Source organism: Colletotrichum orchidophilum (assembly GCF_001831195.1).
Source record: "Colletotrichum orchidophilum strain IMI 309357 chromosome Unknown Scaffold_11.1, whole genome shotgun sequence".
Classification (NCBI taxonomy): Eukaryota; Fungi; Ascomycota; class Sordariomycetes; order Glomerellales; family Glomerellaceae; genus Colletotrichum; species Colletotrichum orchidophilum.
The window spans coordinates 74,170-92,702 of NW_019172967.1; the positions used below are offsets into that span (position 1 = coordinate 74,170).

At 53.7% G+C, this 18,533-nt stretch overlaps 5 protein-coding genes across 5 annotated transcripts; 3 read left to right on the forward strand and 2 right to left on the reverse strand.

Moving 5' to 3' along the window:
* Positions 1-3,672: 3,672 nt before the first annotated feature.
* CORC01_02000 (uncharacterized protein) lies at positions 3,673-4,845 on the forward strand (the record flags this gene model as incomplete). The annotated part of the gene is made up of 1 exon (XM_022613652.1): positions 3,673-4,845. The coding sequence occupies one exon, from the start codon at positions 3,673-3,675 to the stop codon at positions 4,843-4,845; it is 1,173 nt and encodes a 390-aa protein (XP_022479743.1).
* A 1,537-nt stretch (positions 4,846-6,382) lies between these two features.
* Positions 6,383-7,444, forward strand: CORC01_02001 (uncharacterized protein; the record flags this gene model as incomplete). The annotated part of the gene is made up of 1 exon (XM_022613653.1): positions 6,383-7,444. One exon carries the CDS (start codon positions 6,383-6,385, stop codon positions 7,442-7,444), a length of 1,062 nt encoding a protein of 353 aa, XP_022479744.1.
* A 724-nt stretch (positions 7,445-8,168) lies between these two features.
* CORC01_02002 (uncharacterized protein) lies at positions 8,169-8,681 on the reverse strand (the record flags this gene model as incomplete). The annotated part of the gene is made up of 2 exons (XM_022613654.1): positions 8,169-8,567; positions 8,634-8,681. The coding sequence occupies 2 exons, from the start codon at positions 8,679-8,681 to the stop codon at positions 8,169-8,171; spliced, it is 447 nt and encodes a 148-aa protein (XP_022479745.1).
* A 5,709-nt stretch (positions 8,682-14,390) lies between these two features.
* On the reverse strand, positions 14,391-16,930 carry CORC01_02003 (stress-activated map kinase-interacting protein; the record flags this gene model as incomplete). The annotated part of the gene is made up of 3 exons (XM_022613655.1): positions 14,391-14,507; positions 14,578-16,849; positions 16,908-16,930. 3 exons carry the CDS (start codon positions 16,928-16,930, stop codon positions 14,391-14,393), a joined length of 2,412 nt encoding a protein of 803 aa, XP_022479746.1.
* Positions 16,931-17,316: 386 nt separating this feature from the next.
* On the forward strand, positions 17,317-18,525 carry CORC01_02004 (uncharacterized protein; the record flags this gene model as incomplete). Its single annotated transcript, XM_022613656.1, has 1 exon — positions 17,317-18,525. The coding sequence occupies one exon, from the start codon at positions 17,317-17,319 to the stop codon at positions 18,523-18,525; it is 1,209 nt and encodes a 402-aa protein (XP_022479747.1).
* Between the last annotated feature and the right edge of the window lie 8 nt (positions 18,526-18,533).

Genomic DNA, 18,533 nt, shown 5'->3' on the forward strand with positions numbered 1-18,533 from the left:
GGTGTGGTGGAGGCGCCTCGCTCTTTGCTCTTGCTCTTGCGGTTCCAGAGTGTGAGCGACGCTGCTACCTACCCTGGACGGTTTGTTAGCTTTCAACGCTGGGGAAGGAAGCACCTCACACATTCGGATTCGGAGGGCCACGCGCGGCTTACCCAACCACAGGGCTCACCGCATTTTAGCTCTCGGAAAAGTGGGGAGCTATGACGACCTGCATTGCAGCCTTGTCCCGCATTCGGCTTTTGAGCGATACATATCCGGTACCTCCGATGCATGCACAACTCAGTGCTTACAGAGGCACCAGTTGCTATCATCATGGACTAGGGGACATGTTCCTTGTAAACGGGGGTTGCGCGTGTCAGCGTCTTGCATCTCAGATAAGACGCTCGGATAGCTGCGTTCGGCTCTAAGTGCCGTGTATTGCCGTATTAATATGCCTGCATCGCTTGCCTCATCTTGCTTCACCAAAGGCACCTCGTCAACAAGGAGGATGCGATAACGGAGGAACATTGAACAATTGATGAGATGCGCGTAGCACAGACAGCATATACTTTAAGGTAGCTTTGTGAGCTCACCTTACATAAGCCAGCTAAGGTCTCACAAGGCTTGGTTCCCCGGATAGCCAAGACAGATACACATTGCGGGACGTTGCATGCAACATTGCTTATCTTGCTCCCCCAATCCATAACAATCAGGGTTCGGTGAAACCCTTGAACCTAAAGAAAGCTCCTTCGCGTTTATCGCGGTGCGCTCGTCGCGAGTTTCAACTGCTTCTGTTTCCCGCGACTCATGTGCAACGATGAAACGTTGAAACTAACATGGTCATCATGGTCTTTGGATGCGGTGATTGCCAGCAGGCGACCTCATCTAGCTGGCGCATCAAAGAGCAACATTGCGACGCCACCGAACGCTCTCCCGCCTGGCAACACAAAAGCGCCTTGACGAAGTATTCCCCAACTACTGGCAAATACTGCAGCACAAAGTTAGTGTACACCTGTGTTGCAGTCCCTGCAACCGCGGGTTAAGGAATGGGACACCGCGCTCAACAGTTCTCGTCTTCAGATCCGATCTGGCATCCAGCCAATGCCTGGTCGCAGAGCAGCATTGAAATCTAGACTCCTTCGCGGATCAAACATGTCTTGCCCGTTTCGTGGCGTTTTTGCAGGGAACTCGAACATCCGCAAGCAGGCGTGCCAGGCTCGTCCGCAATCTCGGTAGAGAAAGCTGCCCCCATGGAGCCCAGGCCACCCCCCACCCCATATTTAGACCATGACTTGCCGTTCCTCGCTCATCGGAGCCGCGATCCAGACGGCCTTCTCTGTAAGAAGGTCTGGGAGATCCACGGCTCTTCAAAGGACTTCGTGACCGAGCAGGCTTACAAGTATCGGCTTGATTGGTAATGATGTTTCCATGTGCGGCAATCTGTGGGCGTCTTTCCCAGTTGAACCAAAATTCTGGTTCGGCATCGCCAGTCCACCAGTAGCCCTGACATTATTGTCACGGCAAACGTCGTGAGAGATATTTCGCGATTCGGGCTGCCATGATAAATCAACATGAGAGTGAGAGCTGCGGCTTTGTGAATTTTCGATGCGGTCTAACCAGACGTCGGACGTATTTTCGGTTAGGCACGTGTGGATTCATTCTGAAGGCCTTGGCTGTGATTCAACAACGCCACGGCTCGTAGTCAAGGTGCCTGACTCGGTGCTCCTTGTGGGATAGCATGCTGTCAAGTGGCCCGCTGGAGGCAACCAAGACTTTGACAACTGTGCCGTGATCATTCCATGTACTACAGCCACGTTCGTCGAGAATGACCAAAGCAGTCTTGAGGTGAAGATATAAAAGTGTTGGCTTTTCGGCTTTTCTGGCTTCAGGCGATCAACCAGAATGGAATCCAGCTTTCAAGTGAAATCATGAGATGCAATACAAACACATCATATTAATAAAGCATTAGGACTATGGCCCAAACTCGTACGAATAACCTGGTGTAGTTCCTCAACACGCGGGATCGAAGGCGAAATAGCTCTGTCGACGGCTTTGGACGGAGAGGTCGGCCGCAGAGGTCGACGGCTATCATGGACTTCTCAAAGCGGATCCTCAGCCACCTTGAGGTGAAGATCTATGTCTATTTTACTGATTGCCGGGAGAAACTCATCTTCAAGAACGTTATTGGGACAACTGAACCAAATGGTAGACCCGCGGTGGATGGATCTTGAGGTCAGAAATCGAACTGAGGTCTAAGGTATAACTCGCATCATTCGATTTTCGCCTCTTTCGAATCCATCATTCCAAAATTCAAGCACTCGTGGCTTTGTAAAAGGAGACCCGGATGTCGTAGAACGGCACGTTACACATCTTGTAATTACCCACAAGCTCGTGGATCACAATATCTTTCTCCGAGCCTCTTGTCTTCCACGGCCTTGATTTCCCTTACGTGCTGTTTCTTCAAATCAAAGAAATTTTTTAAGAAAAAACCTTGAGAACCCAGCTCAACGGGCGAACCAACTCACCTGGTATCCACGAACAGCGTCCATTTAAAGCTGCTCGCTCCCATAAGCCGCTTCCCAGTATTTTCCTATCGCTTTCTGCCACAATTAGACCCTGTCATCAAGCTCTAGCGTCACTGAAGATCTTTCGACTTTTCCCCATCTCATCCTTGAGGTACGGACCCTGGGCATGCTCAGCTTTCGCAAGTAAAGTAATCCTATAGCGAACTCGATCACTTTTTGGCAGACGCGATGGTTTCTCTTGCAACAACGGAGATGCAGTTCCTCTCACGAGAAGAAATACTAAGATATCGTACTCTGACGCAAATTTTGGTCTTTGACAAATCACCTGCCCATCGTGTACCCATCTAGTCTGGGTCTTCTTAGGGGCAGAGATGGGACCTTGTCAACCGATGCCCATGCATATTTGAACGACTTCGCCAAACTCGTCACATACAAAAATGAGGTAGCTGCCACCATTTTCAGTATGGGAGAACGCATAATTCCCCCACGAGTTGTCGTCTTGGGCAACATTCCCGCGGCTACAAACACTTCCCAGACGGTGTCCACAGATACTCAGCAGAGCCACCTAAGGTGTAGAAAGATACAACTGACGGGGAAATCGTTTTCTCAAAATACAACGGCAGCGCAGTACTATGTCGACATGATCGAGGAGACGACCCAAGATGGAAAGCTGCAGTCAAGAATCACTTTTCCCATACACGCGAATAACCTTGTTGGTCTGTTGAGGCGGACTCGCATAGCTCAGGCTCCCAACGAACTGGACGCAGCTGCAGACAATTTGCTAGACTACATTTCTATCCTGAGCTGCGAGAGAACTCACAGCCAATTGTTTCAAAGTGGCATAATCAACCATGAGAAGGGAAAAGAAACTCTAGGGGCGGCGACGGAGGCGGCGAAGCAGAGTTCGACCAAGAGTTTTTACAATCTTCTTACCCGGGATGTCTCCAATCATACGTGGACCACGGTAAATCATTCCCTTCCGCAGATGGAACCTCTCACACAGTATCAATACAGAGTTTTGATAGGTGTCGTCAAATTCCTCCGGCAACATCGCCAAGATCCTAAACTAGAAGACTATCCAAGACCAGGCGTGACCTGGTATGATGAAGCCGGAAGAATGACCTTCCATCACATCATCACACGCCTTCTCGAAGGATTGGCTAGGGCAATGGACAATCTGTTGAAGCTAAAACGGGAGTGTCACCGCAGAAAGACCATCCTCCTCCAGGGTATTGGATGCAGAGAGCCCAATGTCCGTGGCCTCAACGCTGCCGCTATGCAAATGTCGGATTGGATGTATCAGCTCCTCCAGATTCGGGTAGAGTTCGATACGTTGCTGCTGGCTCATTTCAAATGGCTGGAGGATGGACTCAATCTGGGAGACGCGGACTTTCTCAAGCGGGATAACGTCCTTTCGGACACTGAATCCAGCTCCTCGGATGACACCGTTGAAGATTTATTCGGGGTCTTGGAGGCGGAGGAGAGACTCGACAAAGCAAACGCCGAATACTCTCCTGAACTCGCAAAACTGGCTGATCTTGTACAAGACAGCTGGGCAACTGCGGCTGTCGAGTACCTGGACCTCGTTCTCGGGAACCTCTTTGCGCATGTCGAACTTGGCAAGCAAGAGTTCGGCGAGGAGCCACACTGGAGGGAATACATATCGCACGTCATCAAAAAGGGCGACTTCCATCTGATTGAAGTTACTTCATTGCAGGAAGACCATGAGATGATACCCATTCGAAAACTTTTAGAGGAAGAATTTGGGTACGTTACTGAAGAGGACCCCCAGCACCCCAATCCCTTGACGGAGATACTATGGTGGGTCAATTCGGAAAATATAAAAATAAACCACACAGCTGGCGAGCAAAACTTCGACTCTACTTATTTCAGTGGCGGATACCACTGCGAAAGCACGATGCTCTGTTTGCAGCTCCTCGCCAGGGAGAGGGAGAATCTGAACCCAAATTCGATGGACAGCGGCATAGCCCTCCCGGACAAGGAAGTCACGGATCTTTTCCAAGAGGATATCCTCATCATGCCTTCAAGTAGGCTCTGCTGCCCTTCCTGCTCTCATCTTTTCGAATTCTTTTACTATCAAAACCGCCGCCGCCAACGACCCATCTGGGGAAGCGATGCCCACAAAGACTGGGTCCCTTGTTCCCTGCCTCCGTGGGTCCCGAGAAAAGCAGGGGAATGGATGCTGGCTCAAGCCAGTAACTCTCTGAAACATCGTCTGGAGGGTATCGTTGAGGCTATGGAGGCCTCCAAGGTTGATGCTGCTGCTGCCACAGCTGGCTGGGAATCCTACACGGCCACCGAATCTGGCATGAATGATTGAACGGTATAATAGATGAGCCCGCTCGGTGGTGCCTGGAGAGAAATGGTCAACAGAGAAACCGGCGTGATTGAATGGCTAGGAAAAGATGGTAATAGCAGACAACAACTGGTCCGTGAAATAGTGTCGGGTCACGGCGGGCTACGATTACGATATTGACCTCTATAGATCACATTAATCAAGTAGAAAAGCCCTTTGATTTGCGGGCACGTATTGGCAACCCGTTGTGGTCATCGATATGAACACACTAGATGGGATCATACGGTATAACCGCCTTCAGTTACTCGGGTAAATGGGGTACAGTACAGACCTTGCCCATGCGATACTGCTTTGACGGGCTTTAAGAAACGTGGAATGTTATTCCCCCGGTAGAAGGTGTAGAAGAGGACTTCAGAACTTAATGCCGCAATTGCATTCAATGAATATTCTACCTAGTCTTTAATGGTATGCAGTGTAATGGCTAGATATTGAATGTCCGTTGTGGGCTAAGACGTTCTCCCTGTGGAACTTCAGCTCTGAATCTAACTGCAAAGTTACAGTGACGCTTTACATCTGCTTGAGTCTCGATAAACCCTGAGGCGTAAGCGCACCCATCCATTCGTTCCCATCTCACTTTCCCGCTGGTATTTGCAACAACGCTTCTAGACAAGGGAGGAGATTGTGAATAATTCAACAGATTTTCCAGAAAATCCGATTTCAGAGCGAGCTACGTCAACATGCTCTTGCAAACGGCGGAAATGCATTGCGGCTTGAGTACGGCAAGGTCCCACGCTACTACCTCGACGCGGAAGTAATGCTCAAGAGGTATTTGGCCGTTACGAAAAAACACACACACGCACGACGGTGCTTCTGCAAAAAGATCTAATTACCCTGCTGGCCTGGTTTGCTTCTTCTGCTGGCCGACTGATGGTGTTGAGAATAGTAGCTTCGTTCCCGTTTTGTGTAGCGCAAGAGATCAACAAAATCCAGAACCTCTTCCACTAGATAAGACCCGCCTCATTACTCTGCCTTACTTCCCCTGACCGCGTGAGCGAGGGGGGGTTCACTCTCACTGCGTGAGATGTAGTGCATCCTGGAGTCAAGGCAAGGTAAAATGAGTCATGTGATCGGACTCCTCAAAGGTGACATTGTAGGCGACATGTGGGTGTTTCCCCGACACTATTGTCAAGAAAGAAACGTCTGCCAGAGGCCGTGCAGAACATGCACTTTAGCTTGGTAGACGACGTTGCAGTCCGCTGAGCCTCAAGATACGGAGAGAAAAGTACCTACCCTCCTTGTCCGGGGAAGGCGGGTCATCAGTGGGCTCATGGAACCTTATCTCGCGGGAGTGGCAGGAATAATCCAGGCACGGGAGATGCCAAGACCCCCCAAGGAAACCATCAACGCCGCACGAGATAAGATAAGCCAAAATTTAACGACGTCAACCCTGGCTGACCCCTCCAAGACCTTCCTTCCGGCAAACCTTATTCAACTTCAACTCGGCCGGGAGCGTTCTTTGCGACAGATTTCCCAGTGGCCGCGTGCTGGTGGAAAACACGCGATGGCCAGTTCACCGGCATCGCCGCGAAGGCGGCATATCCTATCGTCGGTTAATCCCAGCGACAGTCACGAAAACACACAAGAGCCAACCAAGCGCAGGTCATCGCCTGGCCCAACCCCGACGGACGCAAAAGACAAAGAGCAAGCGGCAACAGACGGCGGCGAAGACTTGCGGCCTAGATCATCACGCATCAGATTAAAATCTAAGCATTCCAAGTCAAGCAGATCGCATCGTCAACGCGACCGCGACCGCGACCAGGACCAGGACCACGACCACGGCCCATACGCCGATGATGACGATTCTCGCTCGAGTCGCCGCCACCGCCACCGCCACAACAGCCGGCGACATCGCAGGCGATCACGATCTCCGACACCGCCGAACCCCTACGAACCCCAGGCTCTCGACCCAGACGCTGCATTCCGCGAGTCCCTCTTCGACGCGATGGCGGACGACGAGGGTGCGGCATACTGGCAGGGTGTGTATGGGCAGCCGATACACGTCTATTCCAACGAGCGCCCAGGACCAGAGGGGGAGCTGGAGCGGATGACGGACGAAGAATACTCTCAGCATGTTAGGCAGAAGATGTGGGAGAAGACACACCAGGGGTTGATTGAAGAGCGGGCCCGTCGAGAAGAAGCACGGAAACGCAAAAAGGAGGAGGAGAAGCTCAACAGGAAGCTACAAGAGGACATGGAGAGAAGCCTGCGTCGCGGGGAGGAGCGCCGCAAGAAAAGAGTCTGGATCCAGCTCTGGGAGGCCTACGCGCGAGGCTGGTCAGAGTGGGCCAACGACGTGGACAAGATCCCCTGGCCTGTAGAAAGCGGTCTGCAGAGAGACATCAACGAGAAGGAAGTCCGACGGTTCATTGTCAACGGGCTGGGTGTAGAGGATACTGGCGAGAAGGAGTTTGCTGCAAAGCTACGCGAGGAACGAGTGCGATGGCATCCCGACAAGATGCAGCAGAAACTTGGCGGACAGGTGGACGATGCGGTCATGAAGGACATTACGGCAATTTTCCAAATCATTGACAAGTTATGGGCAGATACCCGGTCGAAGGCATAGTCGAGCATAGTGTACCCGACAAAGCCCTCGATCATCAATCATTTTACGGCGCAATACAGGAGTTTACAGGCACGGACTAATTAGCTGTCTCCGCAAACCTGGGAGCGAATAAGTTCGAACAAGATCGAACGCTATCGTATGTTCCACTTTGCTTTTAAGCGGTGAAACACTAGATGAGGCAGTCTGGACTATATTACGGCTAAGAGTGGCGGAAGCTGAGATGTACCATCGCTTTTCATGCCCCATCTGGTGAGGGGCAGGCTATGGCGTTTGCACTAGGATAAGTGCTTGTGCCAGGATACGAAGTATAGCGCAGGACACGCAAAGCCTGCTGCAACCCTGGGCCACCGGAGCAAAGCGCCGTTGTACACCTCGGGTGACCAAATAGTTCCGTCAGTAAACTGAAATCAATTTCCCAACAATATCACCCGGCAAACGCTGAGTGGTTGGAAAGGCGCAATATGACAAGTTTGCATTTGAAGACGGCACCACTGGATATTGGACAAATGGCGCCCGGCCACGGCAATGCGGTTCATAAACATGGTGAATATACAATTGATGTTGATTGATGTACAATTCGTACTGATATTACATCTTCATATCTTTAGTTCCAAAAAGCCCAAACAATGCTGTGTAATTCCCTTTACCGCGCACCGGAAGATTCAATCCGTTCCGCCAATCCCATTTCCGCAGATTTCCATAATGATTCTTGTTGTCTGTAAAATTACAGGTTGGCAACGAGAGCGGCACCACCGAAGAGAGCGCCAAGGGCAACTGCGGCAGTCTGGGCGGGAGCAGCACCGGGAGCAGATGTGCTCGCGGCGGAGGCGACGCTGGAGGCGGCGGAGGCAGCCTTGCTGGAGACGGAGGCGAGCTTGGAGGAGATGCTGGCGGAGCCGGCAGCGTCGGTGGCGGAGGTGAGTGCCTCGCTCAGGGAGCTGGCCTCAGCGCCGGCGGAAGAGGTGATGGAGGCAATGGCCGAGCTGGCGGCGCCAGCGGCGGAGGATGCGTGGCTCAGGATGCTAGAGGCCTCGGAGGCGAGGGCGCTGGAGGCTGAGCCGATCAGGGAGCTGACCTGCGAGGCGCCGGGAACAGCGGGGGTGGTGGAAGAGGATTCCTGGGCCTATGGGGGGAAGATATCGTCAGTATGTGTGAGGAATTGGTGTTGAGGGAGCGGGAATCAGCTTACAGCAACCAGGGAGACCAGGGCGAGAACAGTGGCGGCGGAGAAACGCATTTTGGCTGATTTAGATGTAATTGGTGTGTAAGGGTTGTTGTTTTTGATTAGATGTTAGGTGGTCGTGGACTTGGTATTTGGATGAGGATTGGGATAGTTGATAGAGTTGAGGAAAGGGAGATGTAAGGAGAGGGCTGATGGAAAGAGTCTTATATATCTTTTGATGGGACCATCCAGGGAGAGAGAGAGTGAACGGGTGAGTGTGTGAGAGAGAGCCAAGCCGCCTGTCCCGTTCATTCTCTCTCTCACCCTCGTCCTCTTCCTCTTCCTCACGCCCCCCTTCATTCGGACTGTTCGTCACCCACACCCCCCCTCGCGCCGAGAGAAGCCTGGCATCACCACAAGAATCCTCCACCAAACGCTGGGCACGCAAGCCTACTTGGCGCGTTGTGTGTTGTGGTGGAAGGTACCGGGGGCGCGGGCGGTCGATGATAGGATTCCTTTCTTCGTGCCCTTTCGCCTCCATCGTTTGGCGAAGGCCAGGAGGCGCAGGGGGTGGAGGCAGTCTAAGGAGGTACTTCTTGGTGCTAGTATGGCGGACCGCGGGTGGCACTCCGAGACTTGATGCTATGTACCCCGGCCAAGGTCGAAGCTGGGGAGGGGGCCCATGTATTCCAATCATGTAGGAGGTAGGACGGAAGGGCGAACGACAAAGATCCACATCCTCACGTCATCCCCGCGGTAACATGCAGTCTCCCCCAATTGCCGCTCCATCTTTCTGGCTCCTCTCTGTGGCTGCCAGCTGGACCAGCTGTGAGGCTTGCGAGGTCAGGCTATGGCAGAGCGGCAACCAGGAAGGCTGCATTGTCGGCATTGGCGAAGCAAAAGGCCCTCCTTGTTCCTTTGGCAAGCCTGCGTGTCTGAAACTGGGGAACTGGAGGTACAGCAGCTGCTGGGGATCGTGACCCAATCTGGGAAAGGAGAGGAATTTTGAGGTACTCCAGGTCTAGGTACTCATTCTGTGCCACCTCCTCGCCCTCCTGGTCACTATTCTGGGGGAGACTTTGCGGCAAAGATGCCACCTGGTTAGCAAACACTAGCACCCTGCAGGACAGAACGCTGGACTGCCACGCTTGACGAAGTTAGACTCCAGGTTCCAGGCAGTGAGAGGAAACCGCGCAGGCTGCATCGAAGAATCCGATCCCCAGAGAGGCGAGTCTCGAATTGGGGATGACGATGAAGATGATGTCGTCCGCTTCCTCAACGAAAACAAGCGCTAAACTAGACGGGATTTTTAGCCAAGCCGACTTGAATCTAGCCCACATTCAAGAGGTGTGGACTGTGGCTAGGCTCGAGCGGTGCGGTCGACGGCCGAGGAGACACGAGAAAAGCGACGAGGGTGGCGCGCTGCGTGGCTAACGGTTTGCTCCATGAAAGAATCAAGGCACGAGTGCCGTATCAGGGGGGTTTAGCCTGATAGCTAATAACTGTTAGGCGTCTGGAGTCCTGGGCACCTATGCTCCTTGACTCCCAAAGATAGCAGCAGTGATTATACTCGCAAGCCACGCGGGCGGCATGGCGTGGAGCAGGATGAGGCATTGACGGGAGGATGATATACAATGCTATCCCGCCATTGCCACAACGTCAGCCCTCGGTAGGATGCAATGTCGAGTGCATGTGTACATCAGTACCGGAGAGACGAGTCCGCTTTTTTAATGTATTCCTCTTGTCCGTTTTGTTTTCAGCCGGGAATCAGCAATGTATTGTGGGTTCGGATGAGGCAGTGGTGGCCGGGAGAAACGAGATCCCCTTACTGCCCAAGCAAACAAATACAAAGACGAATAGCAACATGTCATCAACAATAATAAAACTGGGGGTCGCTTGGTAATTACCTGGCCGTACGAGCTGGCCAGGCCGCCAGACAACAACCGGAAGGAACGAGACATCGACATGGGTGAGATGGTCACGGATGCAATGACACCATGGGCCAAGTACTCGGGGCGCTGCAGCGGCGAGGAGGAGATCGACAGGAGGTGGAGAAGAAGTTGACAAGATGTGATTCGCCAAAGCTCGCTTTCCCGCGTCTAGAGGCCCCACATTAGAGAAACCACCGACTGCCAGCCATGGAAAGTCGACCTCAGCTGGGGGTACGTACTGAGTGACTATTGGATATCTACCAACCTTAGGTACCTCTCTCCAACCCGGAGTAAAAGTCGCAACGAAAGAAGAAATGGAGAAGAAGGAAACGGTGAGTTGTCCCGACGATTGGCCCTTCTCCCCGTCCCTCTAAAGCTCTTAGTTGATTGCTTTCAATTGGACCGTTTCACGGCAGAGGCCTTCCATCAATGGACGCATGAGAGGACTCGAGCAGGAGGCTCCATGGAGCACACCCGAGGCCCGGAGGATGAGGCTTGTGGGAAAAAAGGGCGAAGCTGTACAGCCGATTGCCGGGTCCCCCAGATCGACATTCTTTCGCCGGGTGCTGTTGAGGCTGCCAGCTGCCAGCTGGCACAGCTGAGAAAGAGCTGAATGGCTCAACCTGTACCACAATACGGATAAGGCAAGGTACGGTACAAACACTGCACGCCTGTAAATCAGCCGGGCAGTCACCCAGTCTCACCCTCAAGGTCAGTCTGTCCATTCCATCTTGTCTACCCGTACCTACCTAGCCTGTCCAACAAGCCTATGCCCGCCTGCCAGCTTAAACTAAAACTCAAACTCAAAAAAAGTGTCTCCAACGACATGGGAAGGCAGAGGCTCTCTTCATTTTCCTGACAGGCCTGGGGGAAAAGATGAGCAAACTTTTTCTGCCCAACAATTCGATCGATCTGTCAAGGATTCTCATACTACCCGGAAGCTTGATGCACTGACGGGCTGGCAAGGTCAATGCAAACCGCCAGACACAACGGGCTTTTCTCGAATCCTGAATACCGACCTCAAATTATCATTATGAACCGTTTGAATCCAACAATTCGCAAAGGATTGATTATTTTGTCTGTCTCGAGATGGAGTTAGAAGGACCTCCCCCCCCGCGCGGGCCCAGGGTAAAAAGAGGACCGTGCCGCGAGCCGAACTCGCTGTACACTAGCAGCCGTCATCCGCGGAAGGGGGGCCGGATGCGTGCTCTGTTTGAATATCACTAGGGTATGACGTATCTGTGACTATGGCCTCGTCCAAAAGGACGCGCCCCCTGTCGCCGGCTATCCCACTCGCAAGGCGCCATCATCAGAATTAATACCGAGCGCGGAAATATTATGCAAGACGAGACGGAGCAAAGATGCATTTCCATTGTGCCGGTTCTAGGCTTTCATGCCGGTTCGCAACCTGGGTCATACAGTCACGTAACCACTAACAATTACTGCGCTTGGCTTGTTGGACCATGGAGAAGCCGGGGGGGTTTGCGGGGAGCTCCTGGTTTGGCGTTTGACCGTTGGAAATTGGAGCTCGCTACCCAAGGTGCTAAGCAGGTAAGGGGGCAGGGGGGTAATGAGTCTCGACCGTTGACTGGGTGGTTGAATTTGAGAAGCTTGAGAGGTGTGGTGTAGTAGTAGTCTCGAACCTCCCAACTACTCGCCTTTTCCTTGGCAGACCCCTCGTCTTTGGAAGTTTTGGCTTCCCGACGGTGCCAAACGCTTGGCGACAGCCGCGCCAATGCTCTGACGCCCTTCTTTCCATTCCGTCAAACAAACGCGAAAGGGGGAAAGGAAACTGAAATTCAGATCAGATGGGGTGGTGTGGCGTTTTCTGCTTCTTCCTTCTCTTCCTCTTTTTTTCTTCTTCTTGTTTTCCCTCGCTAGACGGGACTCATGCATCTGCCTGTAAGTTCGTGCACGCAAATCTCCTATCTTCCTCAGCCTAGCTAGGTACGGGATAATTGCATTGCACAGGCTGGCAAAGCGCGGTGAGGAGATTTCAAAGGAAGACTGGGAAATTATGTGTGGAAGCCTCGTTCGGGGTGGCGTGTGTGTTCCCAAGTGACAGATTCCCTAACCCCAGATTCGCAAAGGAACAGAAGAGAGGATCAAAATTGCGTCACAGAATGCCAATGTCCAAGGACACCGTTCGTTTCGACGATTTTGGCGGCATCTCAAAAACCTCAAAACCGCCCATCCCACGCTTATTCATTTGAAAGTTCGGATTAAGGCAAGGTTCATGCAGAAGGTTTTCACACTGCGATCAGGCCGCAAAAGTTTATCTCCAAACCGGACGACCCTGCCTCTGCGCACGATACCTGCATTCTTGAGATGATAGAAGCCATACGCATGTATATTGTCCACCAATTCAAGATTTCAGTGACCGAAAGGGGTTTTTTTATTATTAGTATAGAAAAAAAAAAACCACCAAGGAACAAAAGAGGAAGATGAAGCGCCCTCGAGAATGCAAACCGACTCTGGATCGTGTGCCATGCCCGCCCGTCGCGGACGCTGTTGTGCGACCTAGGCCTCCCTTGAGACACAGGAGACCCATCAAGAATGAGCTTCCACGCTTCCTACTTCAAAGTCCACAGCCGCTCGTAAGTATTTCCTCCCTTCTGCCTCGCTGGTGTCGTACCGTCTTGCATGTGCAAAGACAGGGCAAAAGGCACGGAAAGCAGTGGGACCGTCGAGCTTCGCCCTGTCGATGGAACCGTTCCACCGAACAGAGTACACCACCAGAACCTCGGGGTTTCTCCATCGGATGATTACACCATGGGGTGATATGGTACATGTATTCATGGAGCACCCAGCAGCTTGTCCGACCATCCCAGTAGCGCACAGCATCCATCGGGTATTACACAGGCATATCAATAAGCATATGTCGTACGCGCCTCCTCTAGTAAATAACCATGAATTGGGACAGTCGGTACACGCTGGTAGGCAGGCGAGGCGGCCAGCCTCGACGCGATCGCCCACCCGTCGTTTCGAGTCTTTCAAATCTTGTCTTTTGATTGCTTACTTGGTCTAAAGTAGTAAGGTACTCAAGGTCTCGGTGAAGAGAGAGAGAGAGAGAGAGAGGGAGGTATTTTCCTTAAGGCTCAAGCATCCGGGGACGAGTTGTCAGCTCATGTACGGATACCGACAATCCCCTATTGGCCTGGTCTCTGATTGCCTCATCCCGCTCATCCATCGTGCCATCATCCTCTCCCTGGCGTTTTGCAAGACGCGAAAAAAGGGCCATCTAGACTCTGGACCTCTTCTCCCAGACTTCCCCTTCATAAATGAAAAGTGCCTAGCCTTGCTGGGCTCGACCAAAGCAGGGAGCGCGACCGCGGCGCCAAGCATCCCGACCCGCAATTCCAATCGCACTGATCTGCATGACGCAGGAGCCAGGATGCGAACCTTAATTGGACATGGCCCCACACCAGCAGACCTCCCTCCACTGTTTGTCTCTCTCGCTCTCCACCCGCAGTACATATTACATAATTCTCGTTCCCGCGGCCGACATGAAGGCGAACAAGCAGTTCGCAGCCCAGTTTTCCCTGTTCAACTCCCCTGCTGAAATAAGCAGCGCGAAGGTGGCCACACCCCTTCGGCGGTGACGCGTAATCACCGCGTCCGGCATACGGCACAGTGGGCGGATTCATCCCGACCAACCCATTCCCGTTCTAGTCAGCAATTGGAGTGGATCGTCACTCAGCCAATCAAATGTTCAAGACCGCTTCTCCCTCAATGTCACTGGACATTTGCTGTGTGGCGGTGTATACGTGGCGTAGCGTTGTGGCGGGGACAAGACAGCTCATCCGTGACGCATCCCGTAATCATCAGATCATGCGAAATATCATCGAGTGGCTCAGCCCATAACCTGAGCAACTCCCTTCTTAAGTTCATTGACGATCTCATGCGCTTCTTCCGTCGACTTGGCCTCAAAGTCATAGCGCTTACTCTCAGTATCCCGGTAGATGAATAGCTATTGCAGAGTCTAGTCAGCTTATGGACGTGATGCGGCAGACCGCCTGGCTATCCGCCTGCCAACTCACCTTGAACTGATTTGGATGCTTGCTAGATACTTTGCATCCAATGACCTGGGAAATGTGCGCCGTCGTCGTCTTGGAATCCCTCGTCGTCGGCTTGATGTGCACGTACTCTCCATCAATCTCGAATCGCTTTTCAGATTGTGTTATCATCCGGACGGTGCGCAAACGCCAGACTACCCAAGCTTTGTGATATGCGCTGGTAAGCTCTGCCTGCTTGATGGCCTCCCGAGCCAATGGGTGGCTTCCCATGATATGCGGCTTCTTGGTCTTGCGGCCCGGCTGGTCGCCCACAAACGGAAGAAGCTTTGGTGAGGCACTTCCAGGGGATCCAGTCATGGCGAGTGGGCCGTCTGTCGCGAAACGGCGTCGATGCAACTCCAGATCCGACAAGCTGCCAATTGCTGCAACCTTGGTGTCAAGCAAGATCACGGGGCCTCCGCCAGGCATTTTGAGTACGTGATTGGCCTTATCCAGCTGCCTCTTGCGACATACCATGTCCAGGACCTCGGCCATGTACGTCTCCGTCGTGGTATCTAGCGTGACCAGCTGGCCCGGGGCTACGTCGGTCGAGTGGAGGTGCACGCGCAAAAGCTTCTGTTGACCCCGACTCATGTTGGGCGCCGCGGCCGGCGCCTGAGGTGCGTCTGCGAACATACTATGCTGTTGACGATATGCAGTATTCGTGACGGGGTTCAGGCGAGGCTCTGTGGCGACGGGAAGGAACGAGTTGAGGTTCGGCTGCGGCGTGTTGCGCGGAGTCAAGTCCTCGTCGGCCTCCTCAGCCGGCTCCTCCTCTGCTTGTGGGGTTATGCTCTGGTTCACGTCATATTCGGATTGACTCGCTTGGACCAATCCAAAGTTATCATAAGTCTTAGAGTTGGCTCGCATCCTTCCTGCAGCGCGGTTGTTCGCCGTGGTGAAGGACGTCAACGCCTTGTTGCGCTCGAAGGGCGGGAAATCGTCATCAACCTCTCCATCCTCTTCGACCATTCTCAATGTGAACCAGTTGATGTTGGCTTTATCGGCAGGTATGGGCGGCTGGCGTTTTTCTTCGTTATATCTGAAGAGCGCAAGACCGATGAGGTCCGCCACGGTGACGGGCCGATCGCCACCTTCGCCATGATGCACCATGCGTCTGATAGGGACTTCGAACGGTTTCGTGGGGTTGTCGGAGAAGGCAGCATATATGCGAACAGCGATGGGATTGTTCTCGCCCTGGCCAGAAAGCGCCGCAAATCCTTCAAACGGCACCTTGGGCTTCGTCTTTCTTGCTCTGAGAGCGGCAGACAGGAGACTCTTGGGTTGAATCATGCTCATAGGCCGGATCGTGCTCATGGGGCGAGGCGGCGGCAGGGCCTGCAAGATGCGAGGTGGCGCTTGTGACTTTCGGATAGTAGACGTCCTGGTGAATTCTCGAGGGGGCGTTCCAACAACTTGCTTGTGAGGTGGTGGCTCCGGATTCTCGACGGCATCCAGAATAGAGGCCGAGTCGATACTTTCGATGTAGGCGCCAGACATGTCTGATCCGTCCGAGTCATCCTCCTCCTCCTCCTCCGGCAGCAACTGCGTGCCAGTGCGCTTGATTCCAAGACTTGGTTCCTCCAGAATCTTAGCCTGAAGCTTGACTGACTTGGCCGCGGCTCGGGCAGCTTCTCTCTGCTTGTGAAAGCCAGAAGCGTCGAACTCGTTCTCGGACGACACCTCGCTGCTCGTCACCGTGTCCCTGCGCGCCCTCTCCTTGACGACTTCCAGTGCAGATTGCGAGCCTCGCCGTGCGCCAGGGGCTGCGCGAGGAGACATGGCTGGGGATTGTTTGATCTGCGACGATTGAATCGGACTAGAACCGGCCCTCGATCGGACGGGCATCTTGGCGAACTTGATCTGCTGAGCCGCTCGCTGGCCAGCGTCATCGTCGTCGCTCTCATCGCTCAGATCGCTACTATCATCGTCTTCCAAGTTCTCCCGCCGTCTCCTCCTTCTTGTAGCAAGACCGGGGCCAAGGGTATCGGTGCCTGCGCCGGTCAACATTCCAGCTTCGTCGGGCTCATCTTCGAGGGTGACCCCAGCCTGCCGCGGGGCTTGGAAATATTCAGAGGCAATTGCCGTTGGAATCGGAGGGGAGTAGCATCGCTTGACGAGATCGGGATTGGCTTGCCATGCGACCGCCTTGAAAGCCGAGGAGTTCATGAACCCCTCATTAAGGGTGATCAGTCGCTCTCCCACTCCATCTGCGATTTCAGTGAGGTAGCCGCAGCGCAATTGGTACGCAACTAGCCTGGATAAACACGATGAATAAGTAAGGCTTTTAGCATCAGATAGTATCGTCCACCTACTCTTCGTTCTGGATGACCGACATGATGGGCTGCTACCGGTCAACGGGGGATGAAAGAAATGGTCAATAGCGGATCATCCCAAGAGCTGTCAGATCGAAGTAATCCACGCCCGCGATCTGAAAAAGAACATAATTGCGAGCTCAGCTCACAGAATAGCAAAGAAATTTCGGTGGGAAGTGTGAGGAACAAGGAAGCAGCCACCGAGGGGTAGCTATGAGTTGGTTGTTCCTCCCTCAGCCTTGTGAAACAGCAGTGTTGAAGATGTGGCTCGTGCACGGCGATGACGCACGGTCCTAGAATAGGCGACCAGCCTTGCAGTTCTGCACTTTGCACCTGGATGACCTGCAGCACCCTATTGTATAATCTTCAACCCTTTCTCCATCTGCCAAAACACCAGATTTCAACAACGATGGGTCTGGTAGACTATTCAGAATCCTCAGGGTCAGAGAACGAGGCACCCGTCAAGCCAACCGTCTCGAAGCCCGCATCCTCCGCCACTGGCAAGAAGCCTTTCCAAAAAGTCGTCGACAGGTCGAACCCAGGCAAGATCGTCGTCAGTCTACCATCAACGCAATCCGAAGCCCCGACACCATCCCTCTCGAACGACGAACCGCCAGCAAAACGCGCACGCACCGGAAACGGCGGCGGTCGATTCAGCGGCTTCAACTCTTTCCTTCCGGCTCCCAAGAACGCCGCAAAAGCTGCTGCTTCGGCGCAAAGTAGCAGCGGCGGCAGCGGCAGCTCGTCGCGGCCAGCATTCCAGCTCAAGACGGGGGCAGAGCCTGGATTCAGCAGAGAGAGAGGGTCAGACACGGATGGATTGCCCGGTACCACTGGCGGCGGGATCAGGCTGCCCGCGCCCAAAGCACAGGCTCAACCTTCGATACCGGAGGGGATGAAACCCGCAGACGAGGTCAAACTGGTGGGGAGGCCGATGATGTTCAAGCCTCTCTCCGTGGCCAGGAAGTCCAAGAAGAAGACGGTTGCCTCAATGTCTCCAGCAGTGACGACACCGAAACCTGCGTCGGCAGTGACCCAACCGCTGGAGGCCAAGGACAAACCCGCATCGGCGCCGGCGCCGGCGCCAGCACCAAAGAAGGTCTCCCTCTTCTCCATAGAGACCGAGGAGACGCCAGCAGAATTCGACACCGCAGCAGGAACCAGCGGCGGCGCATACGAGCCGCTCTTTGAAACACAACAGCCGGCAGCGGCAGCGGACAACGGCTACGCAGAATACGCGGCAGAAGCAAACTTCACGGCCCCGACGACGGCGCCCAACACGTCAGACTCCCTCGACACCATCGCCAACGACCTGAACCTGTCGGCGGCCGCCAGGCGCGAGCTGTTCGGCCGACAAAAGGGCGGCAGCGCCGGCGGCGCGCCGCAGATGGCGTCGAGGGTCATCAACTTCAACACGGACCAGGAGTATAGGCACAACGAGGAGATCCGCGCCTCGGGACAGCAGCAGATCCACAACCCCGTACGAGCCATCGCGCCGGGCAAGCACAGCCTGCAACAACTCGTCAACCAGGTGCAGAACCAGCGCGAGGCCCTCGAGGACAGCTTTGCAAAGGGGAAGAGCAACAGGAAGGAGGCGTCGAGTCGGTACGGATGGTAGAGAGAAGA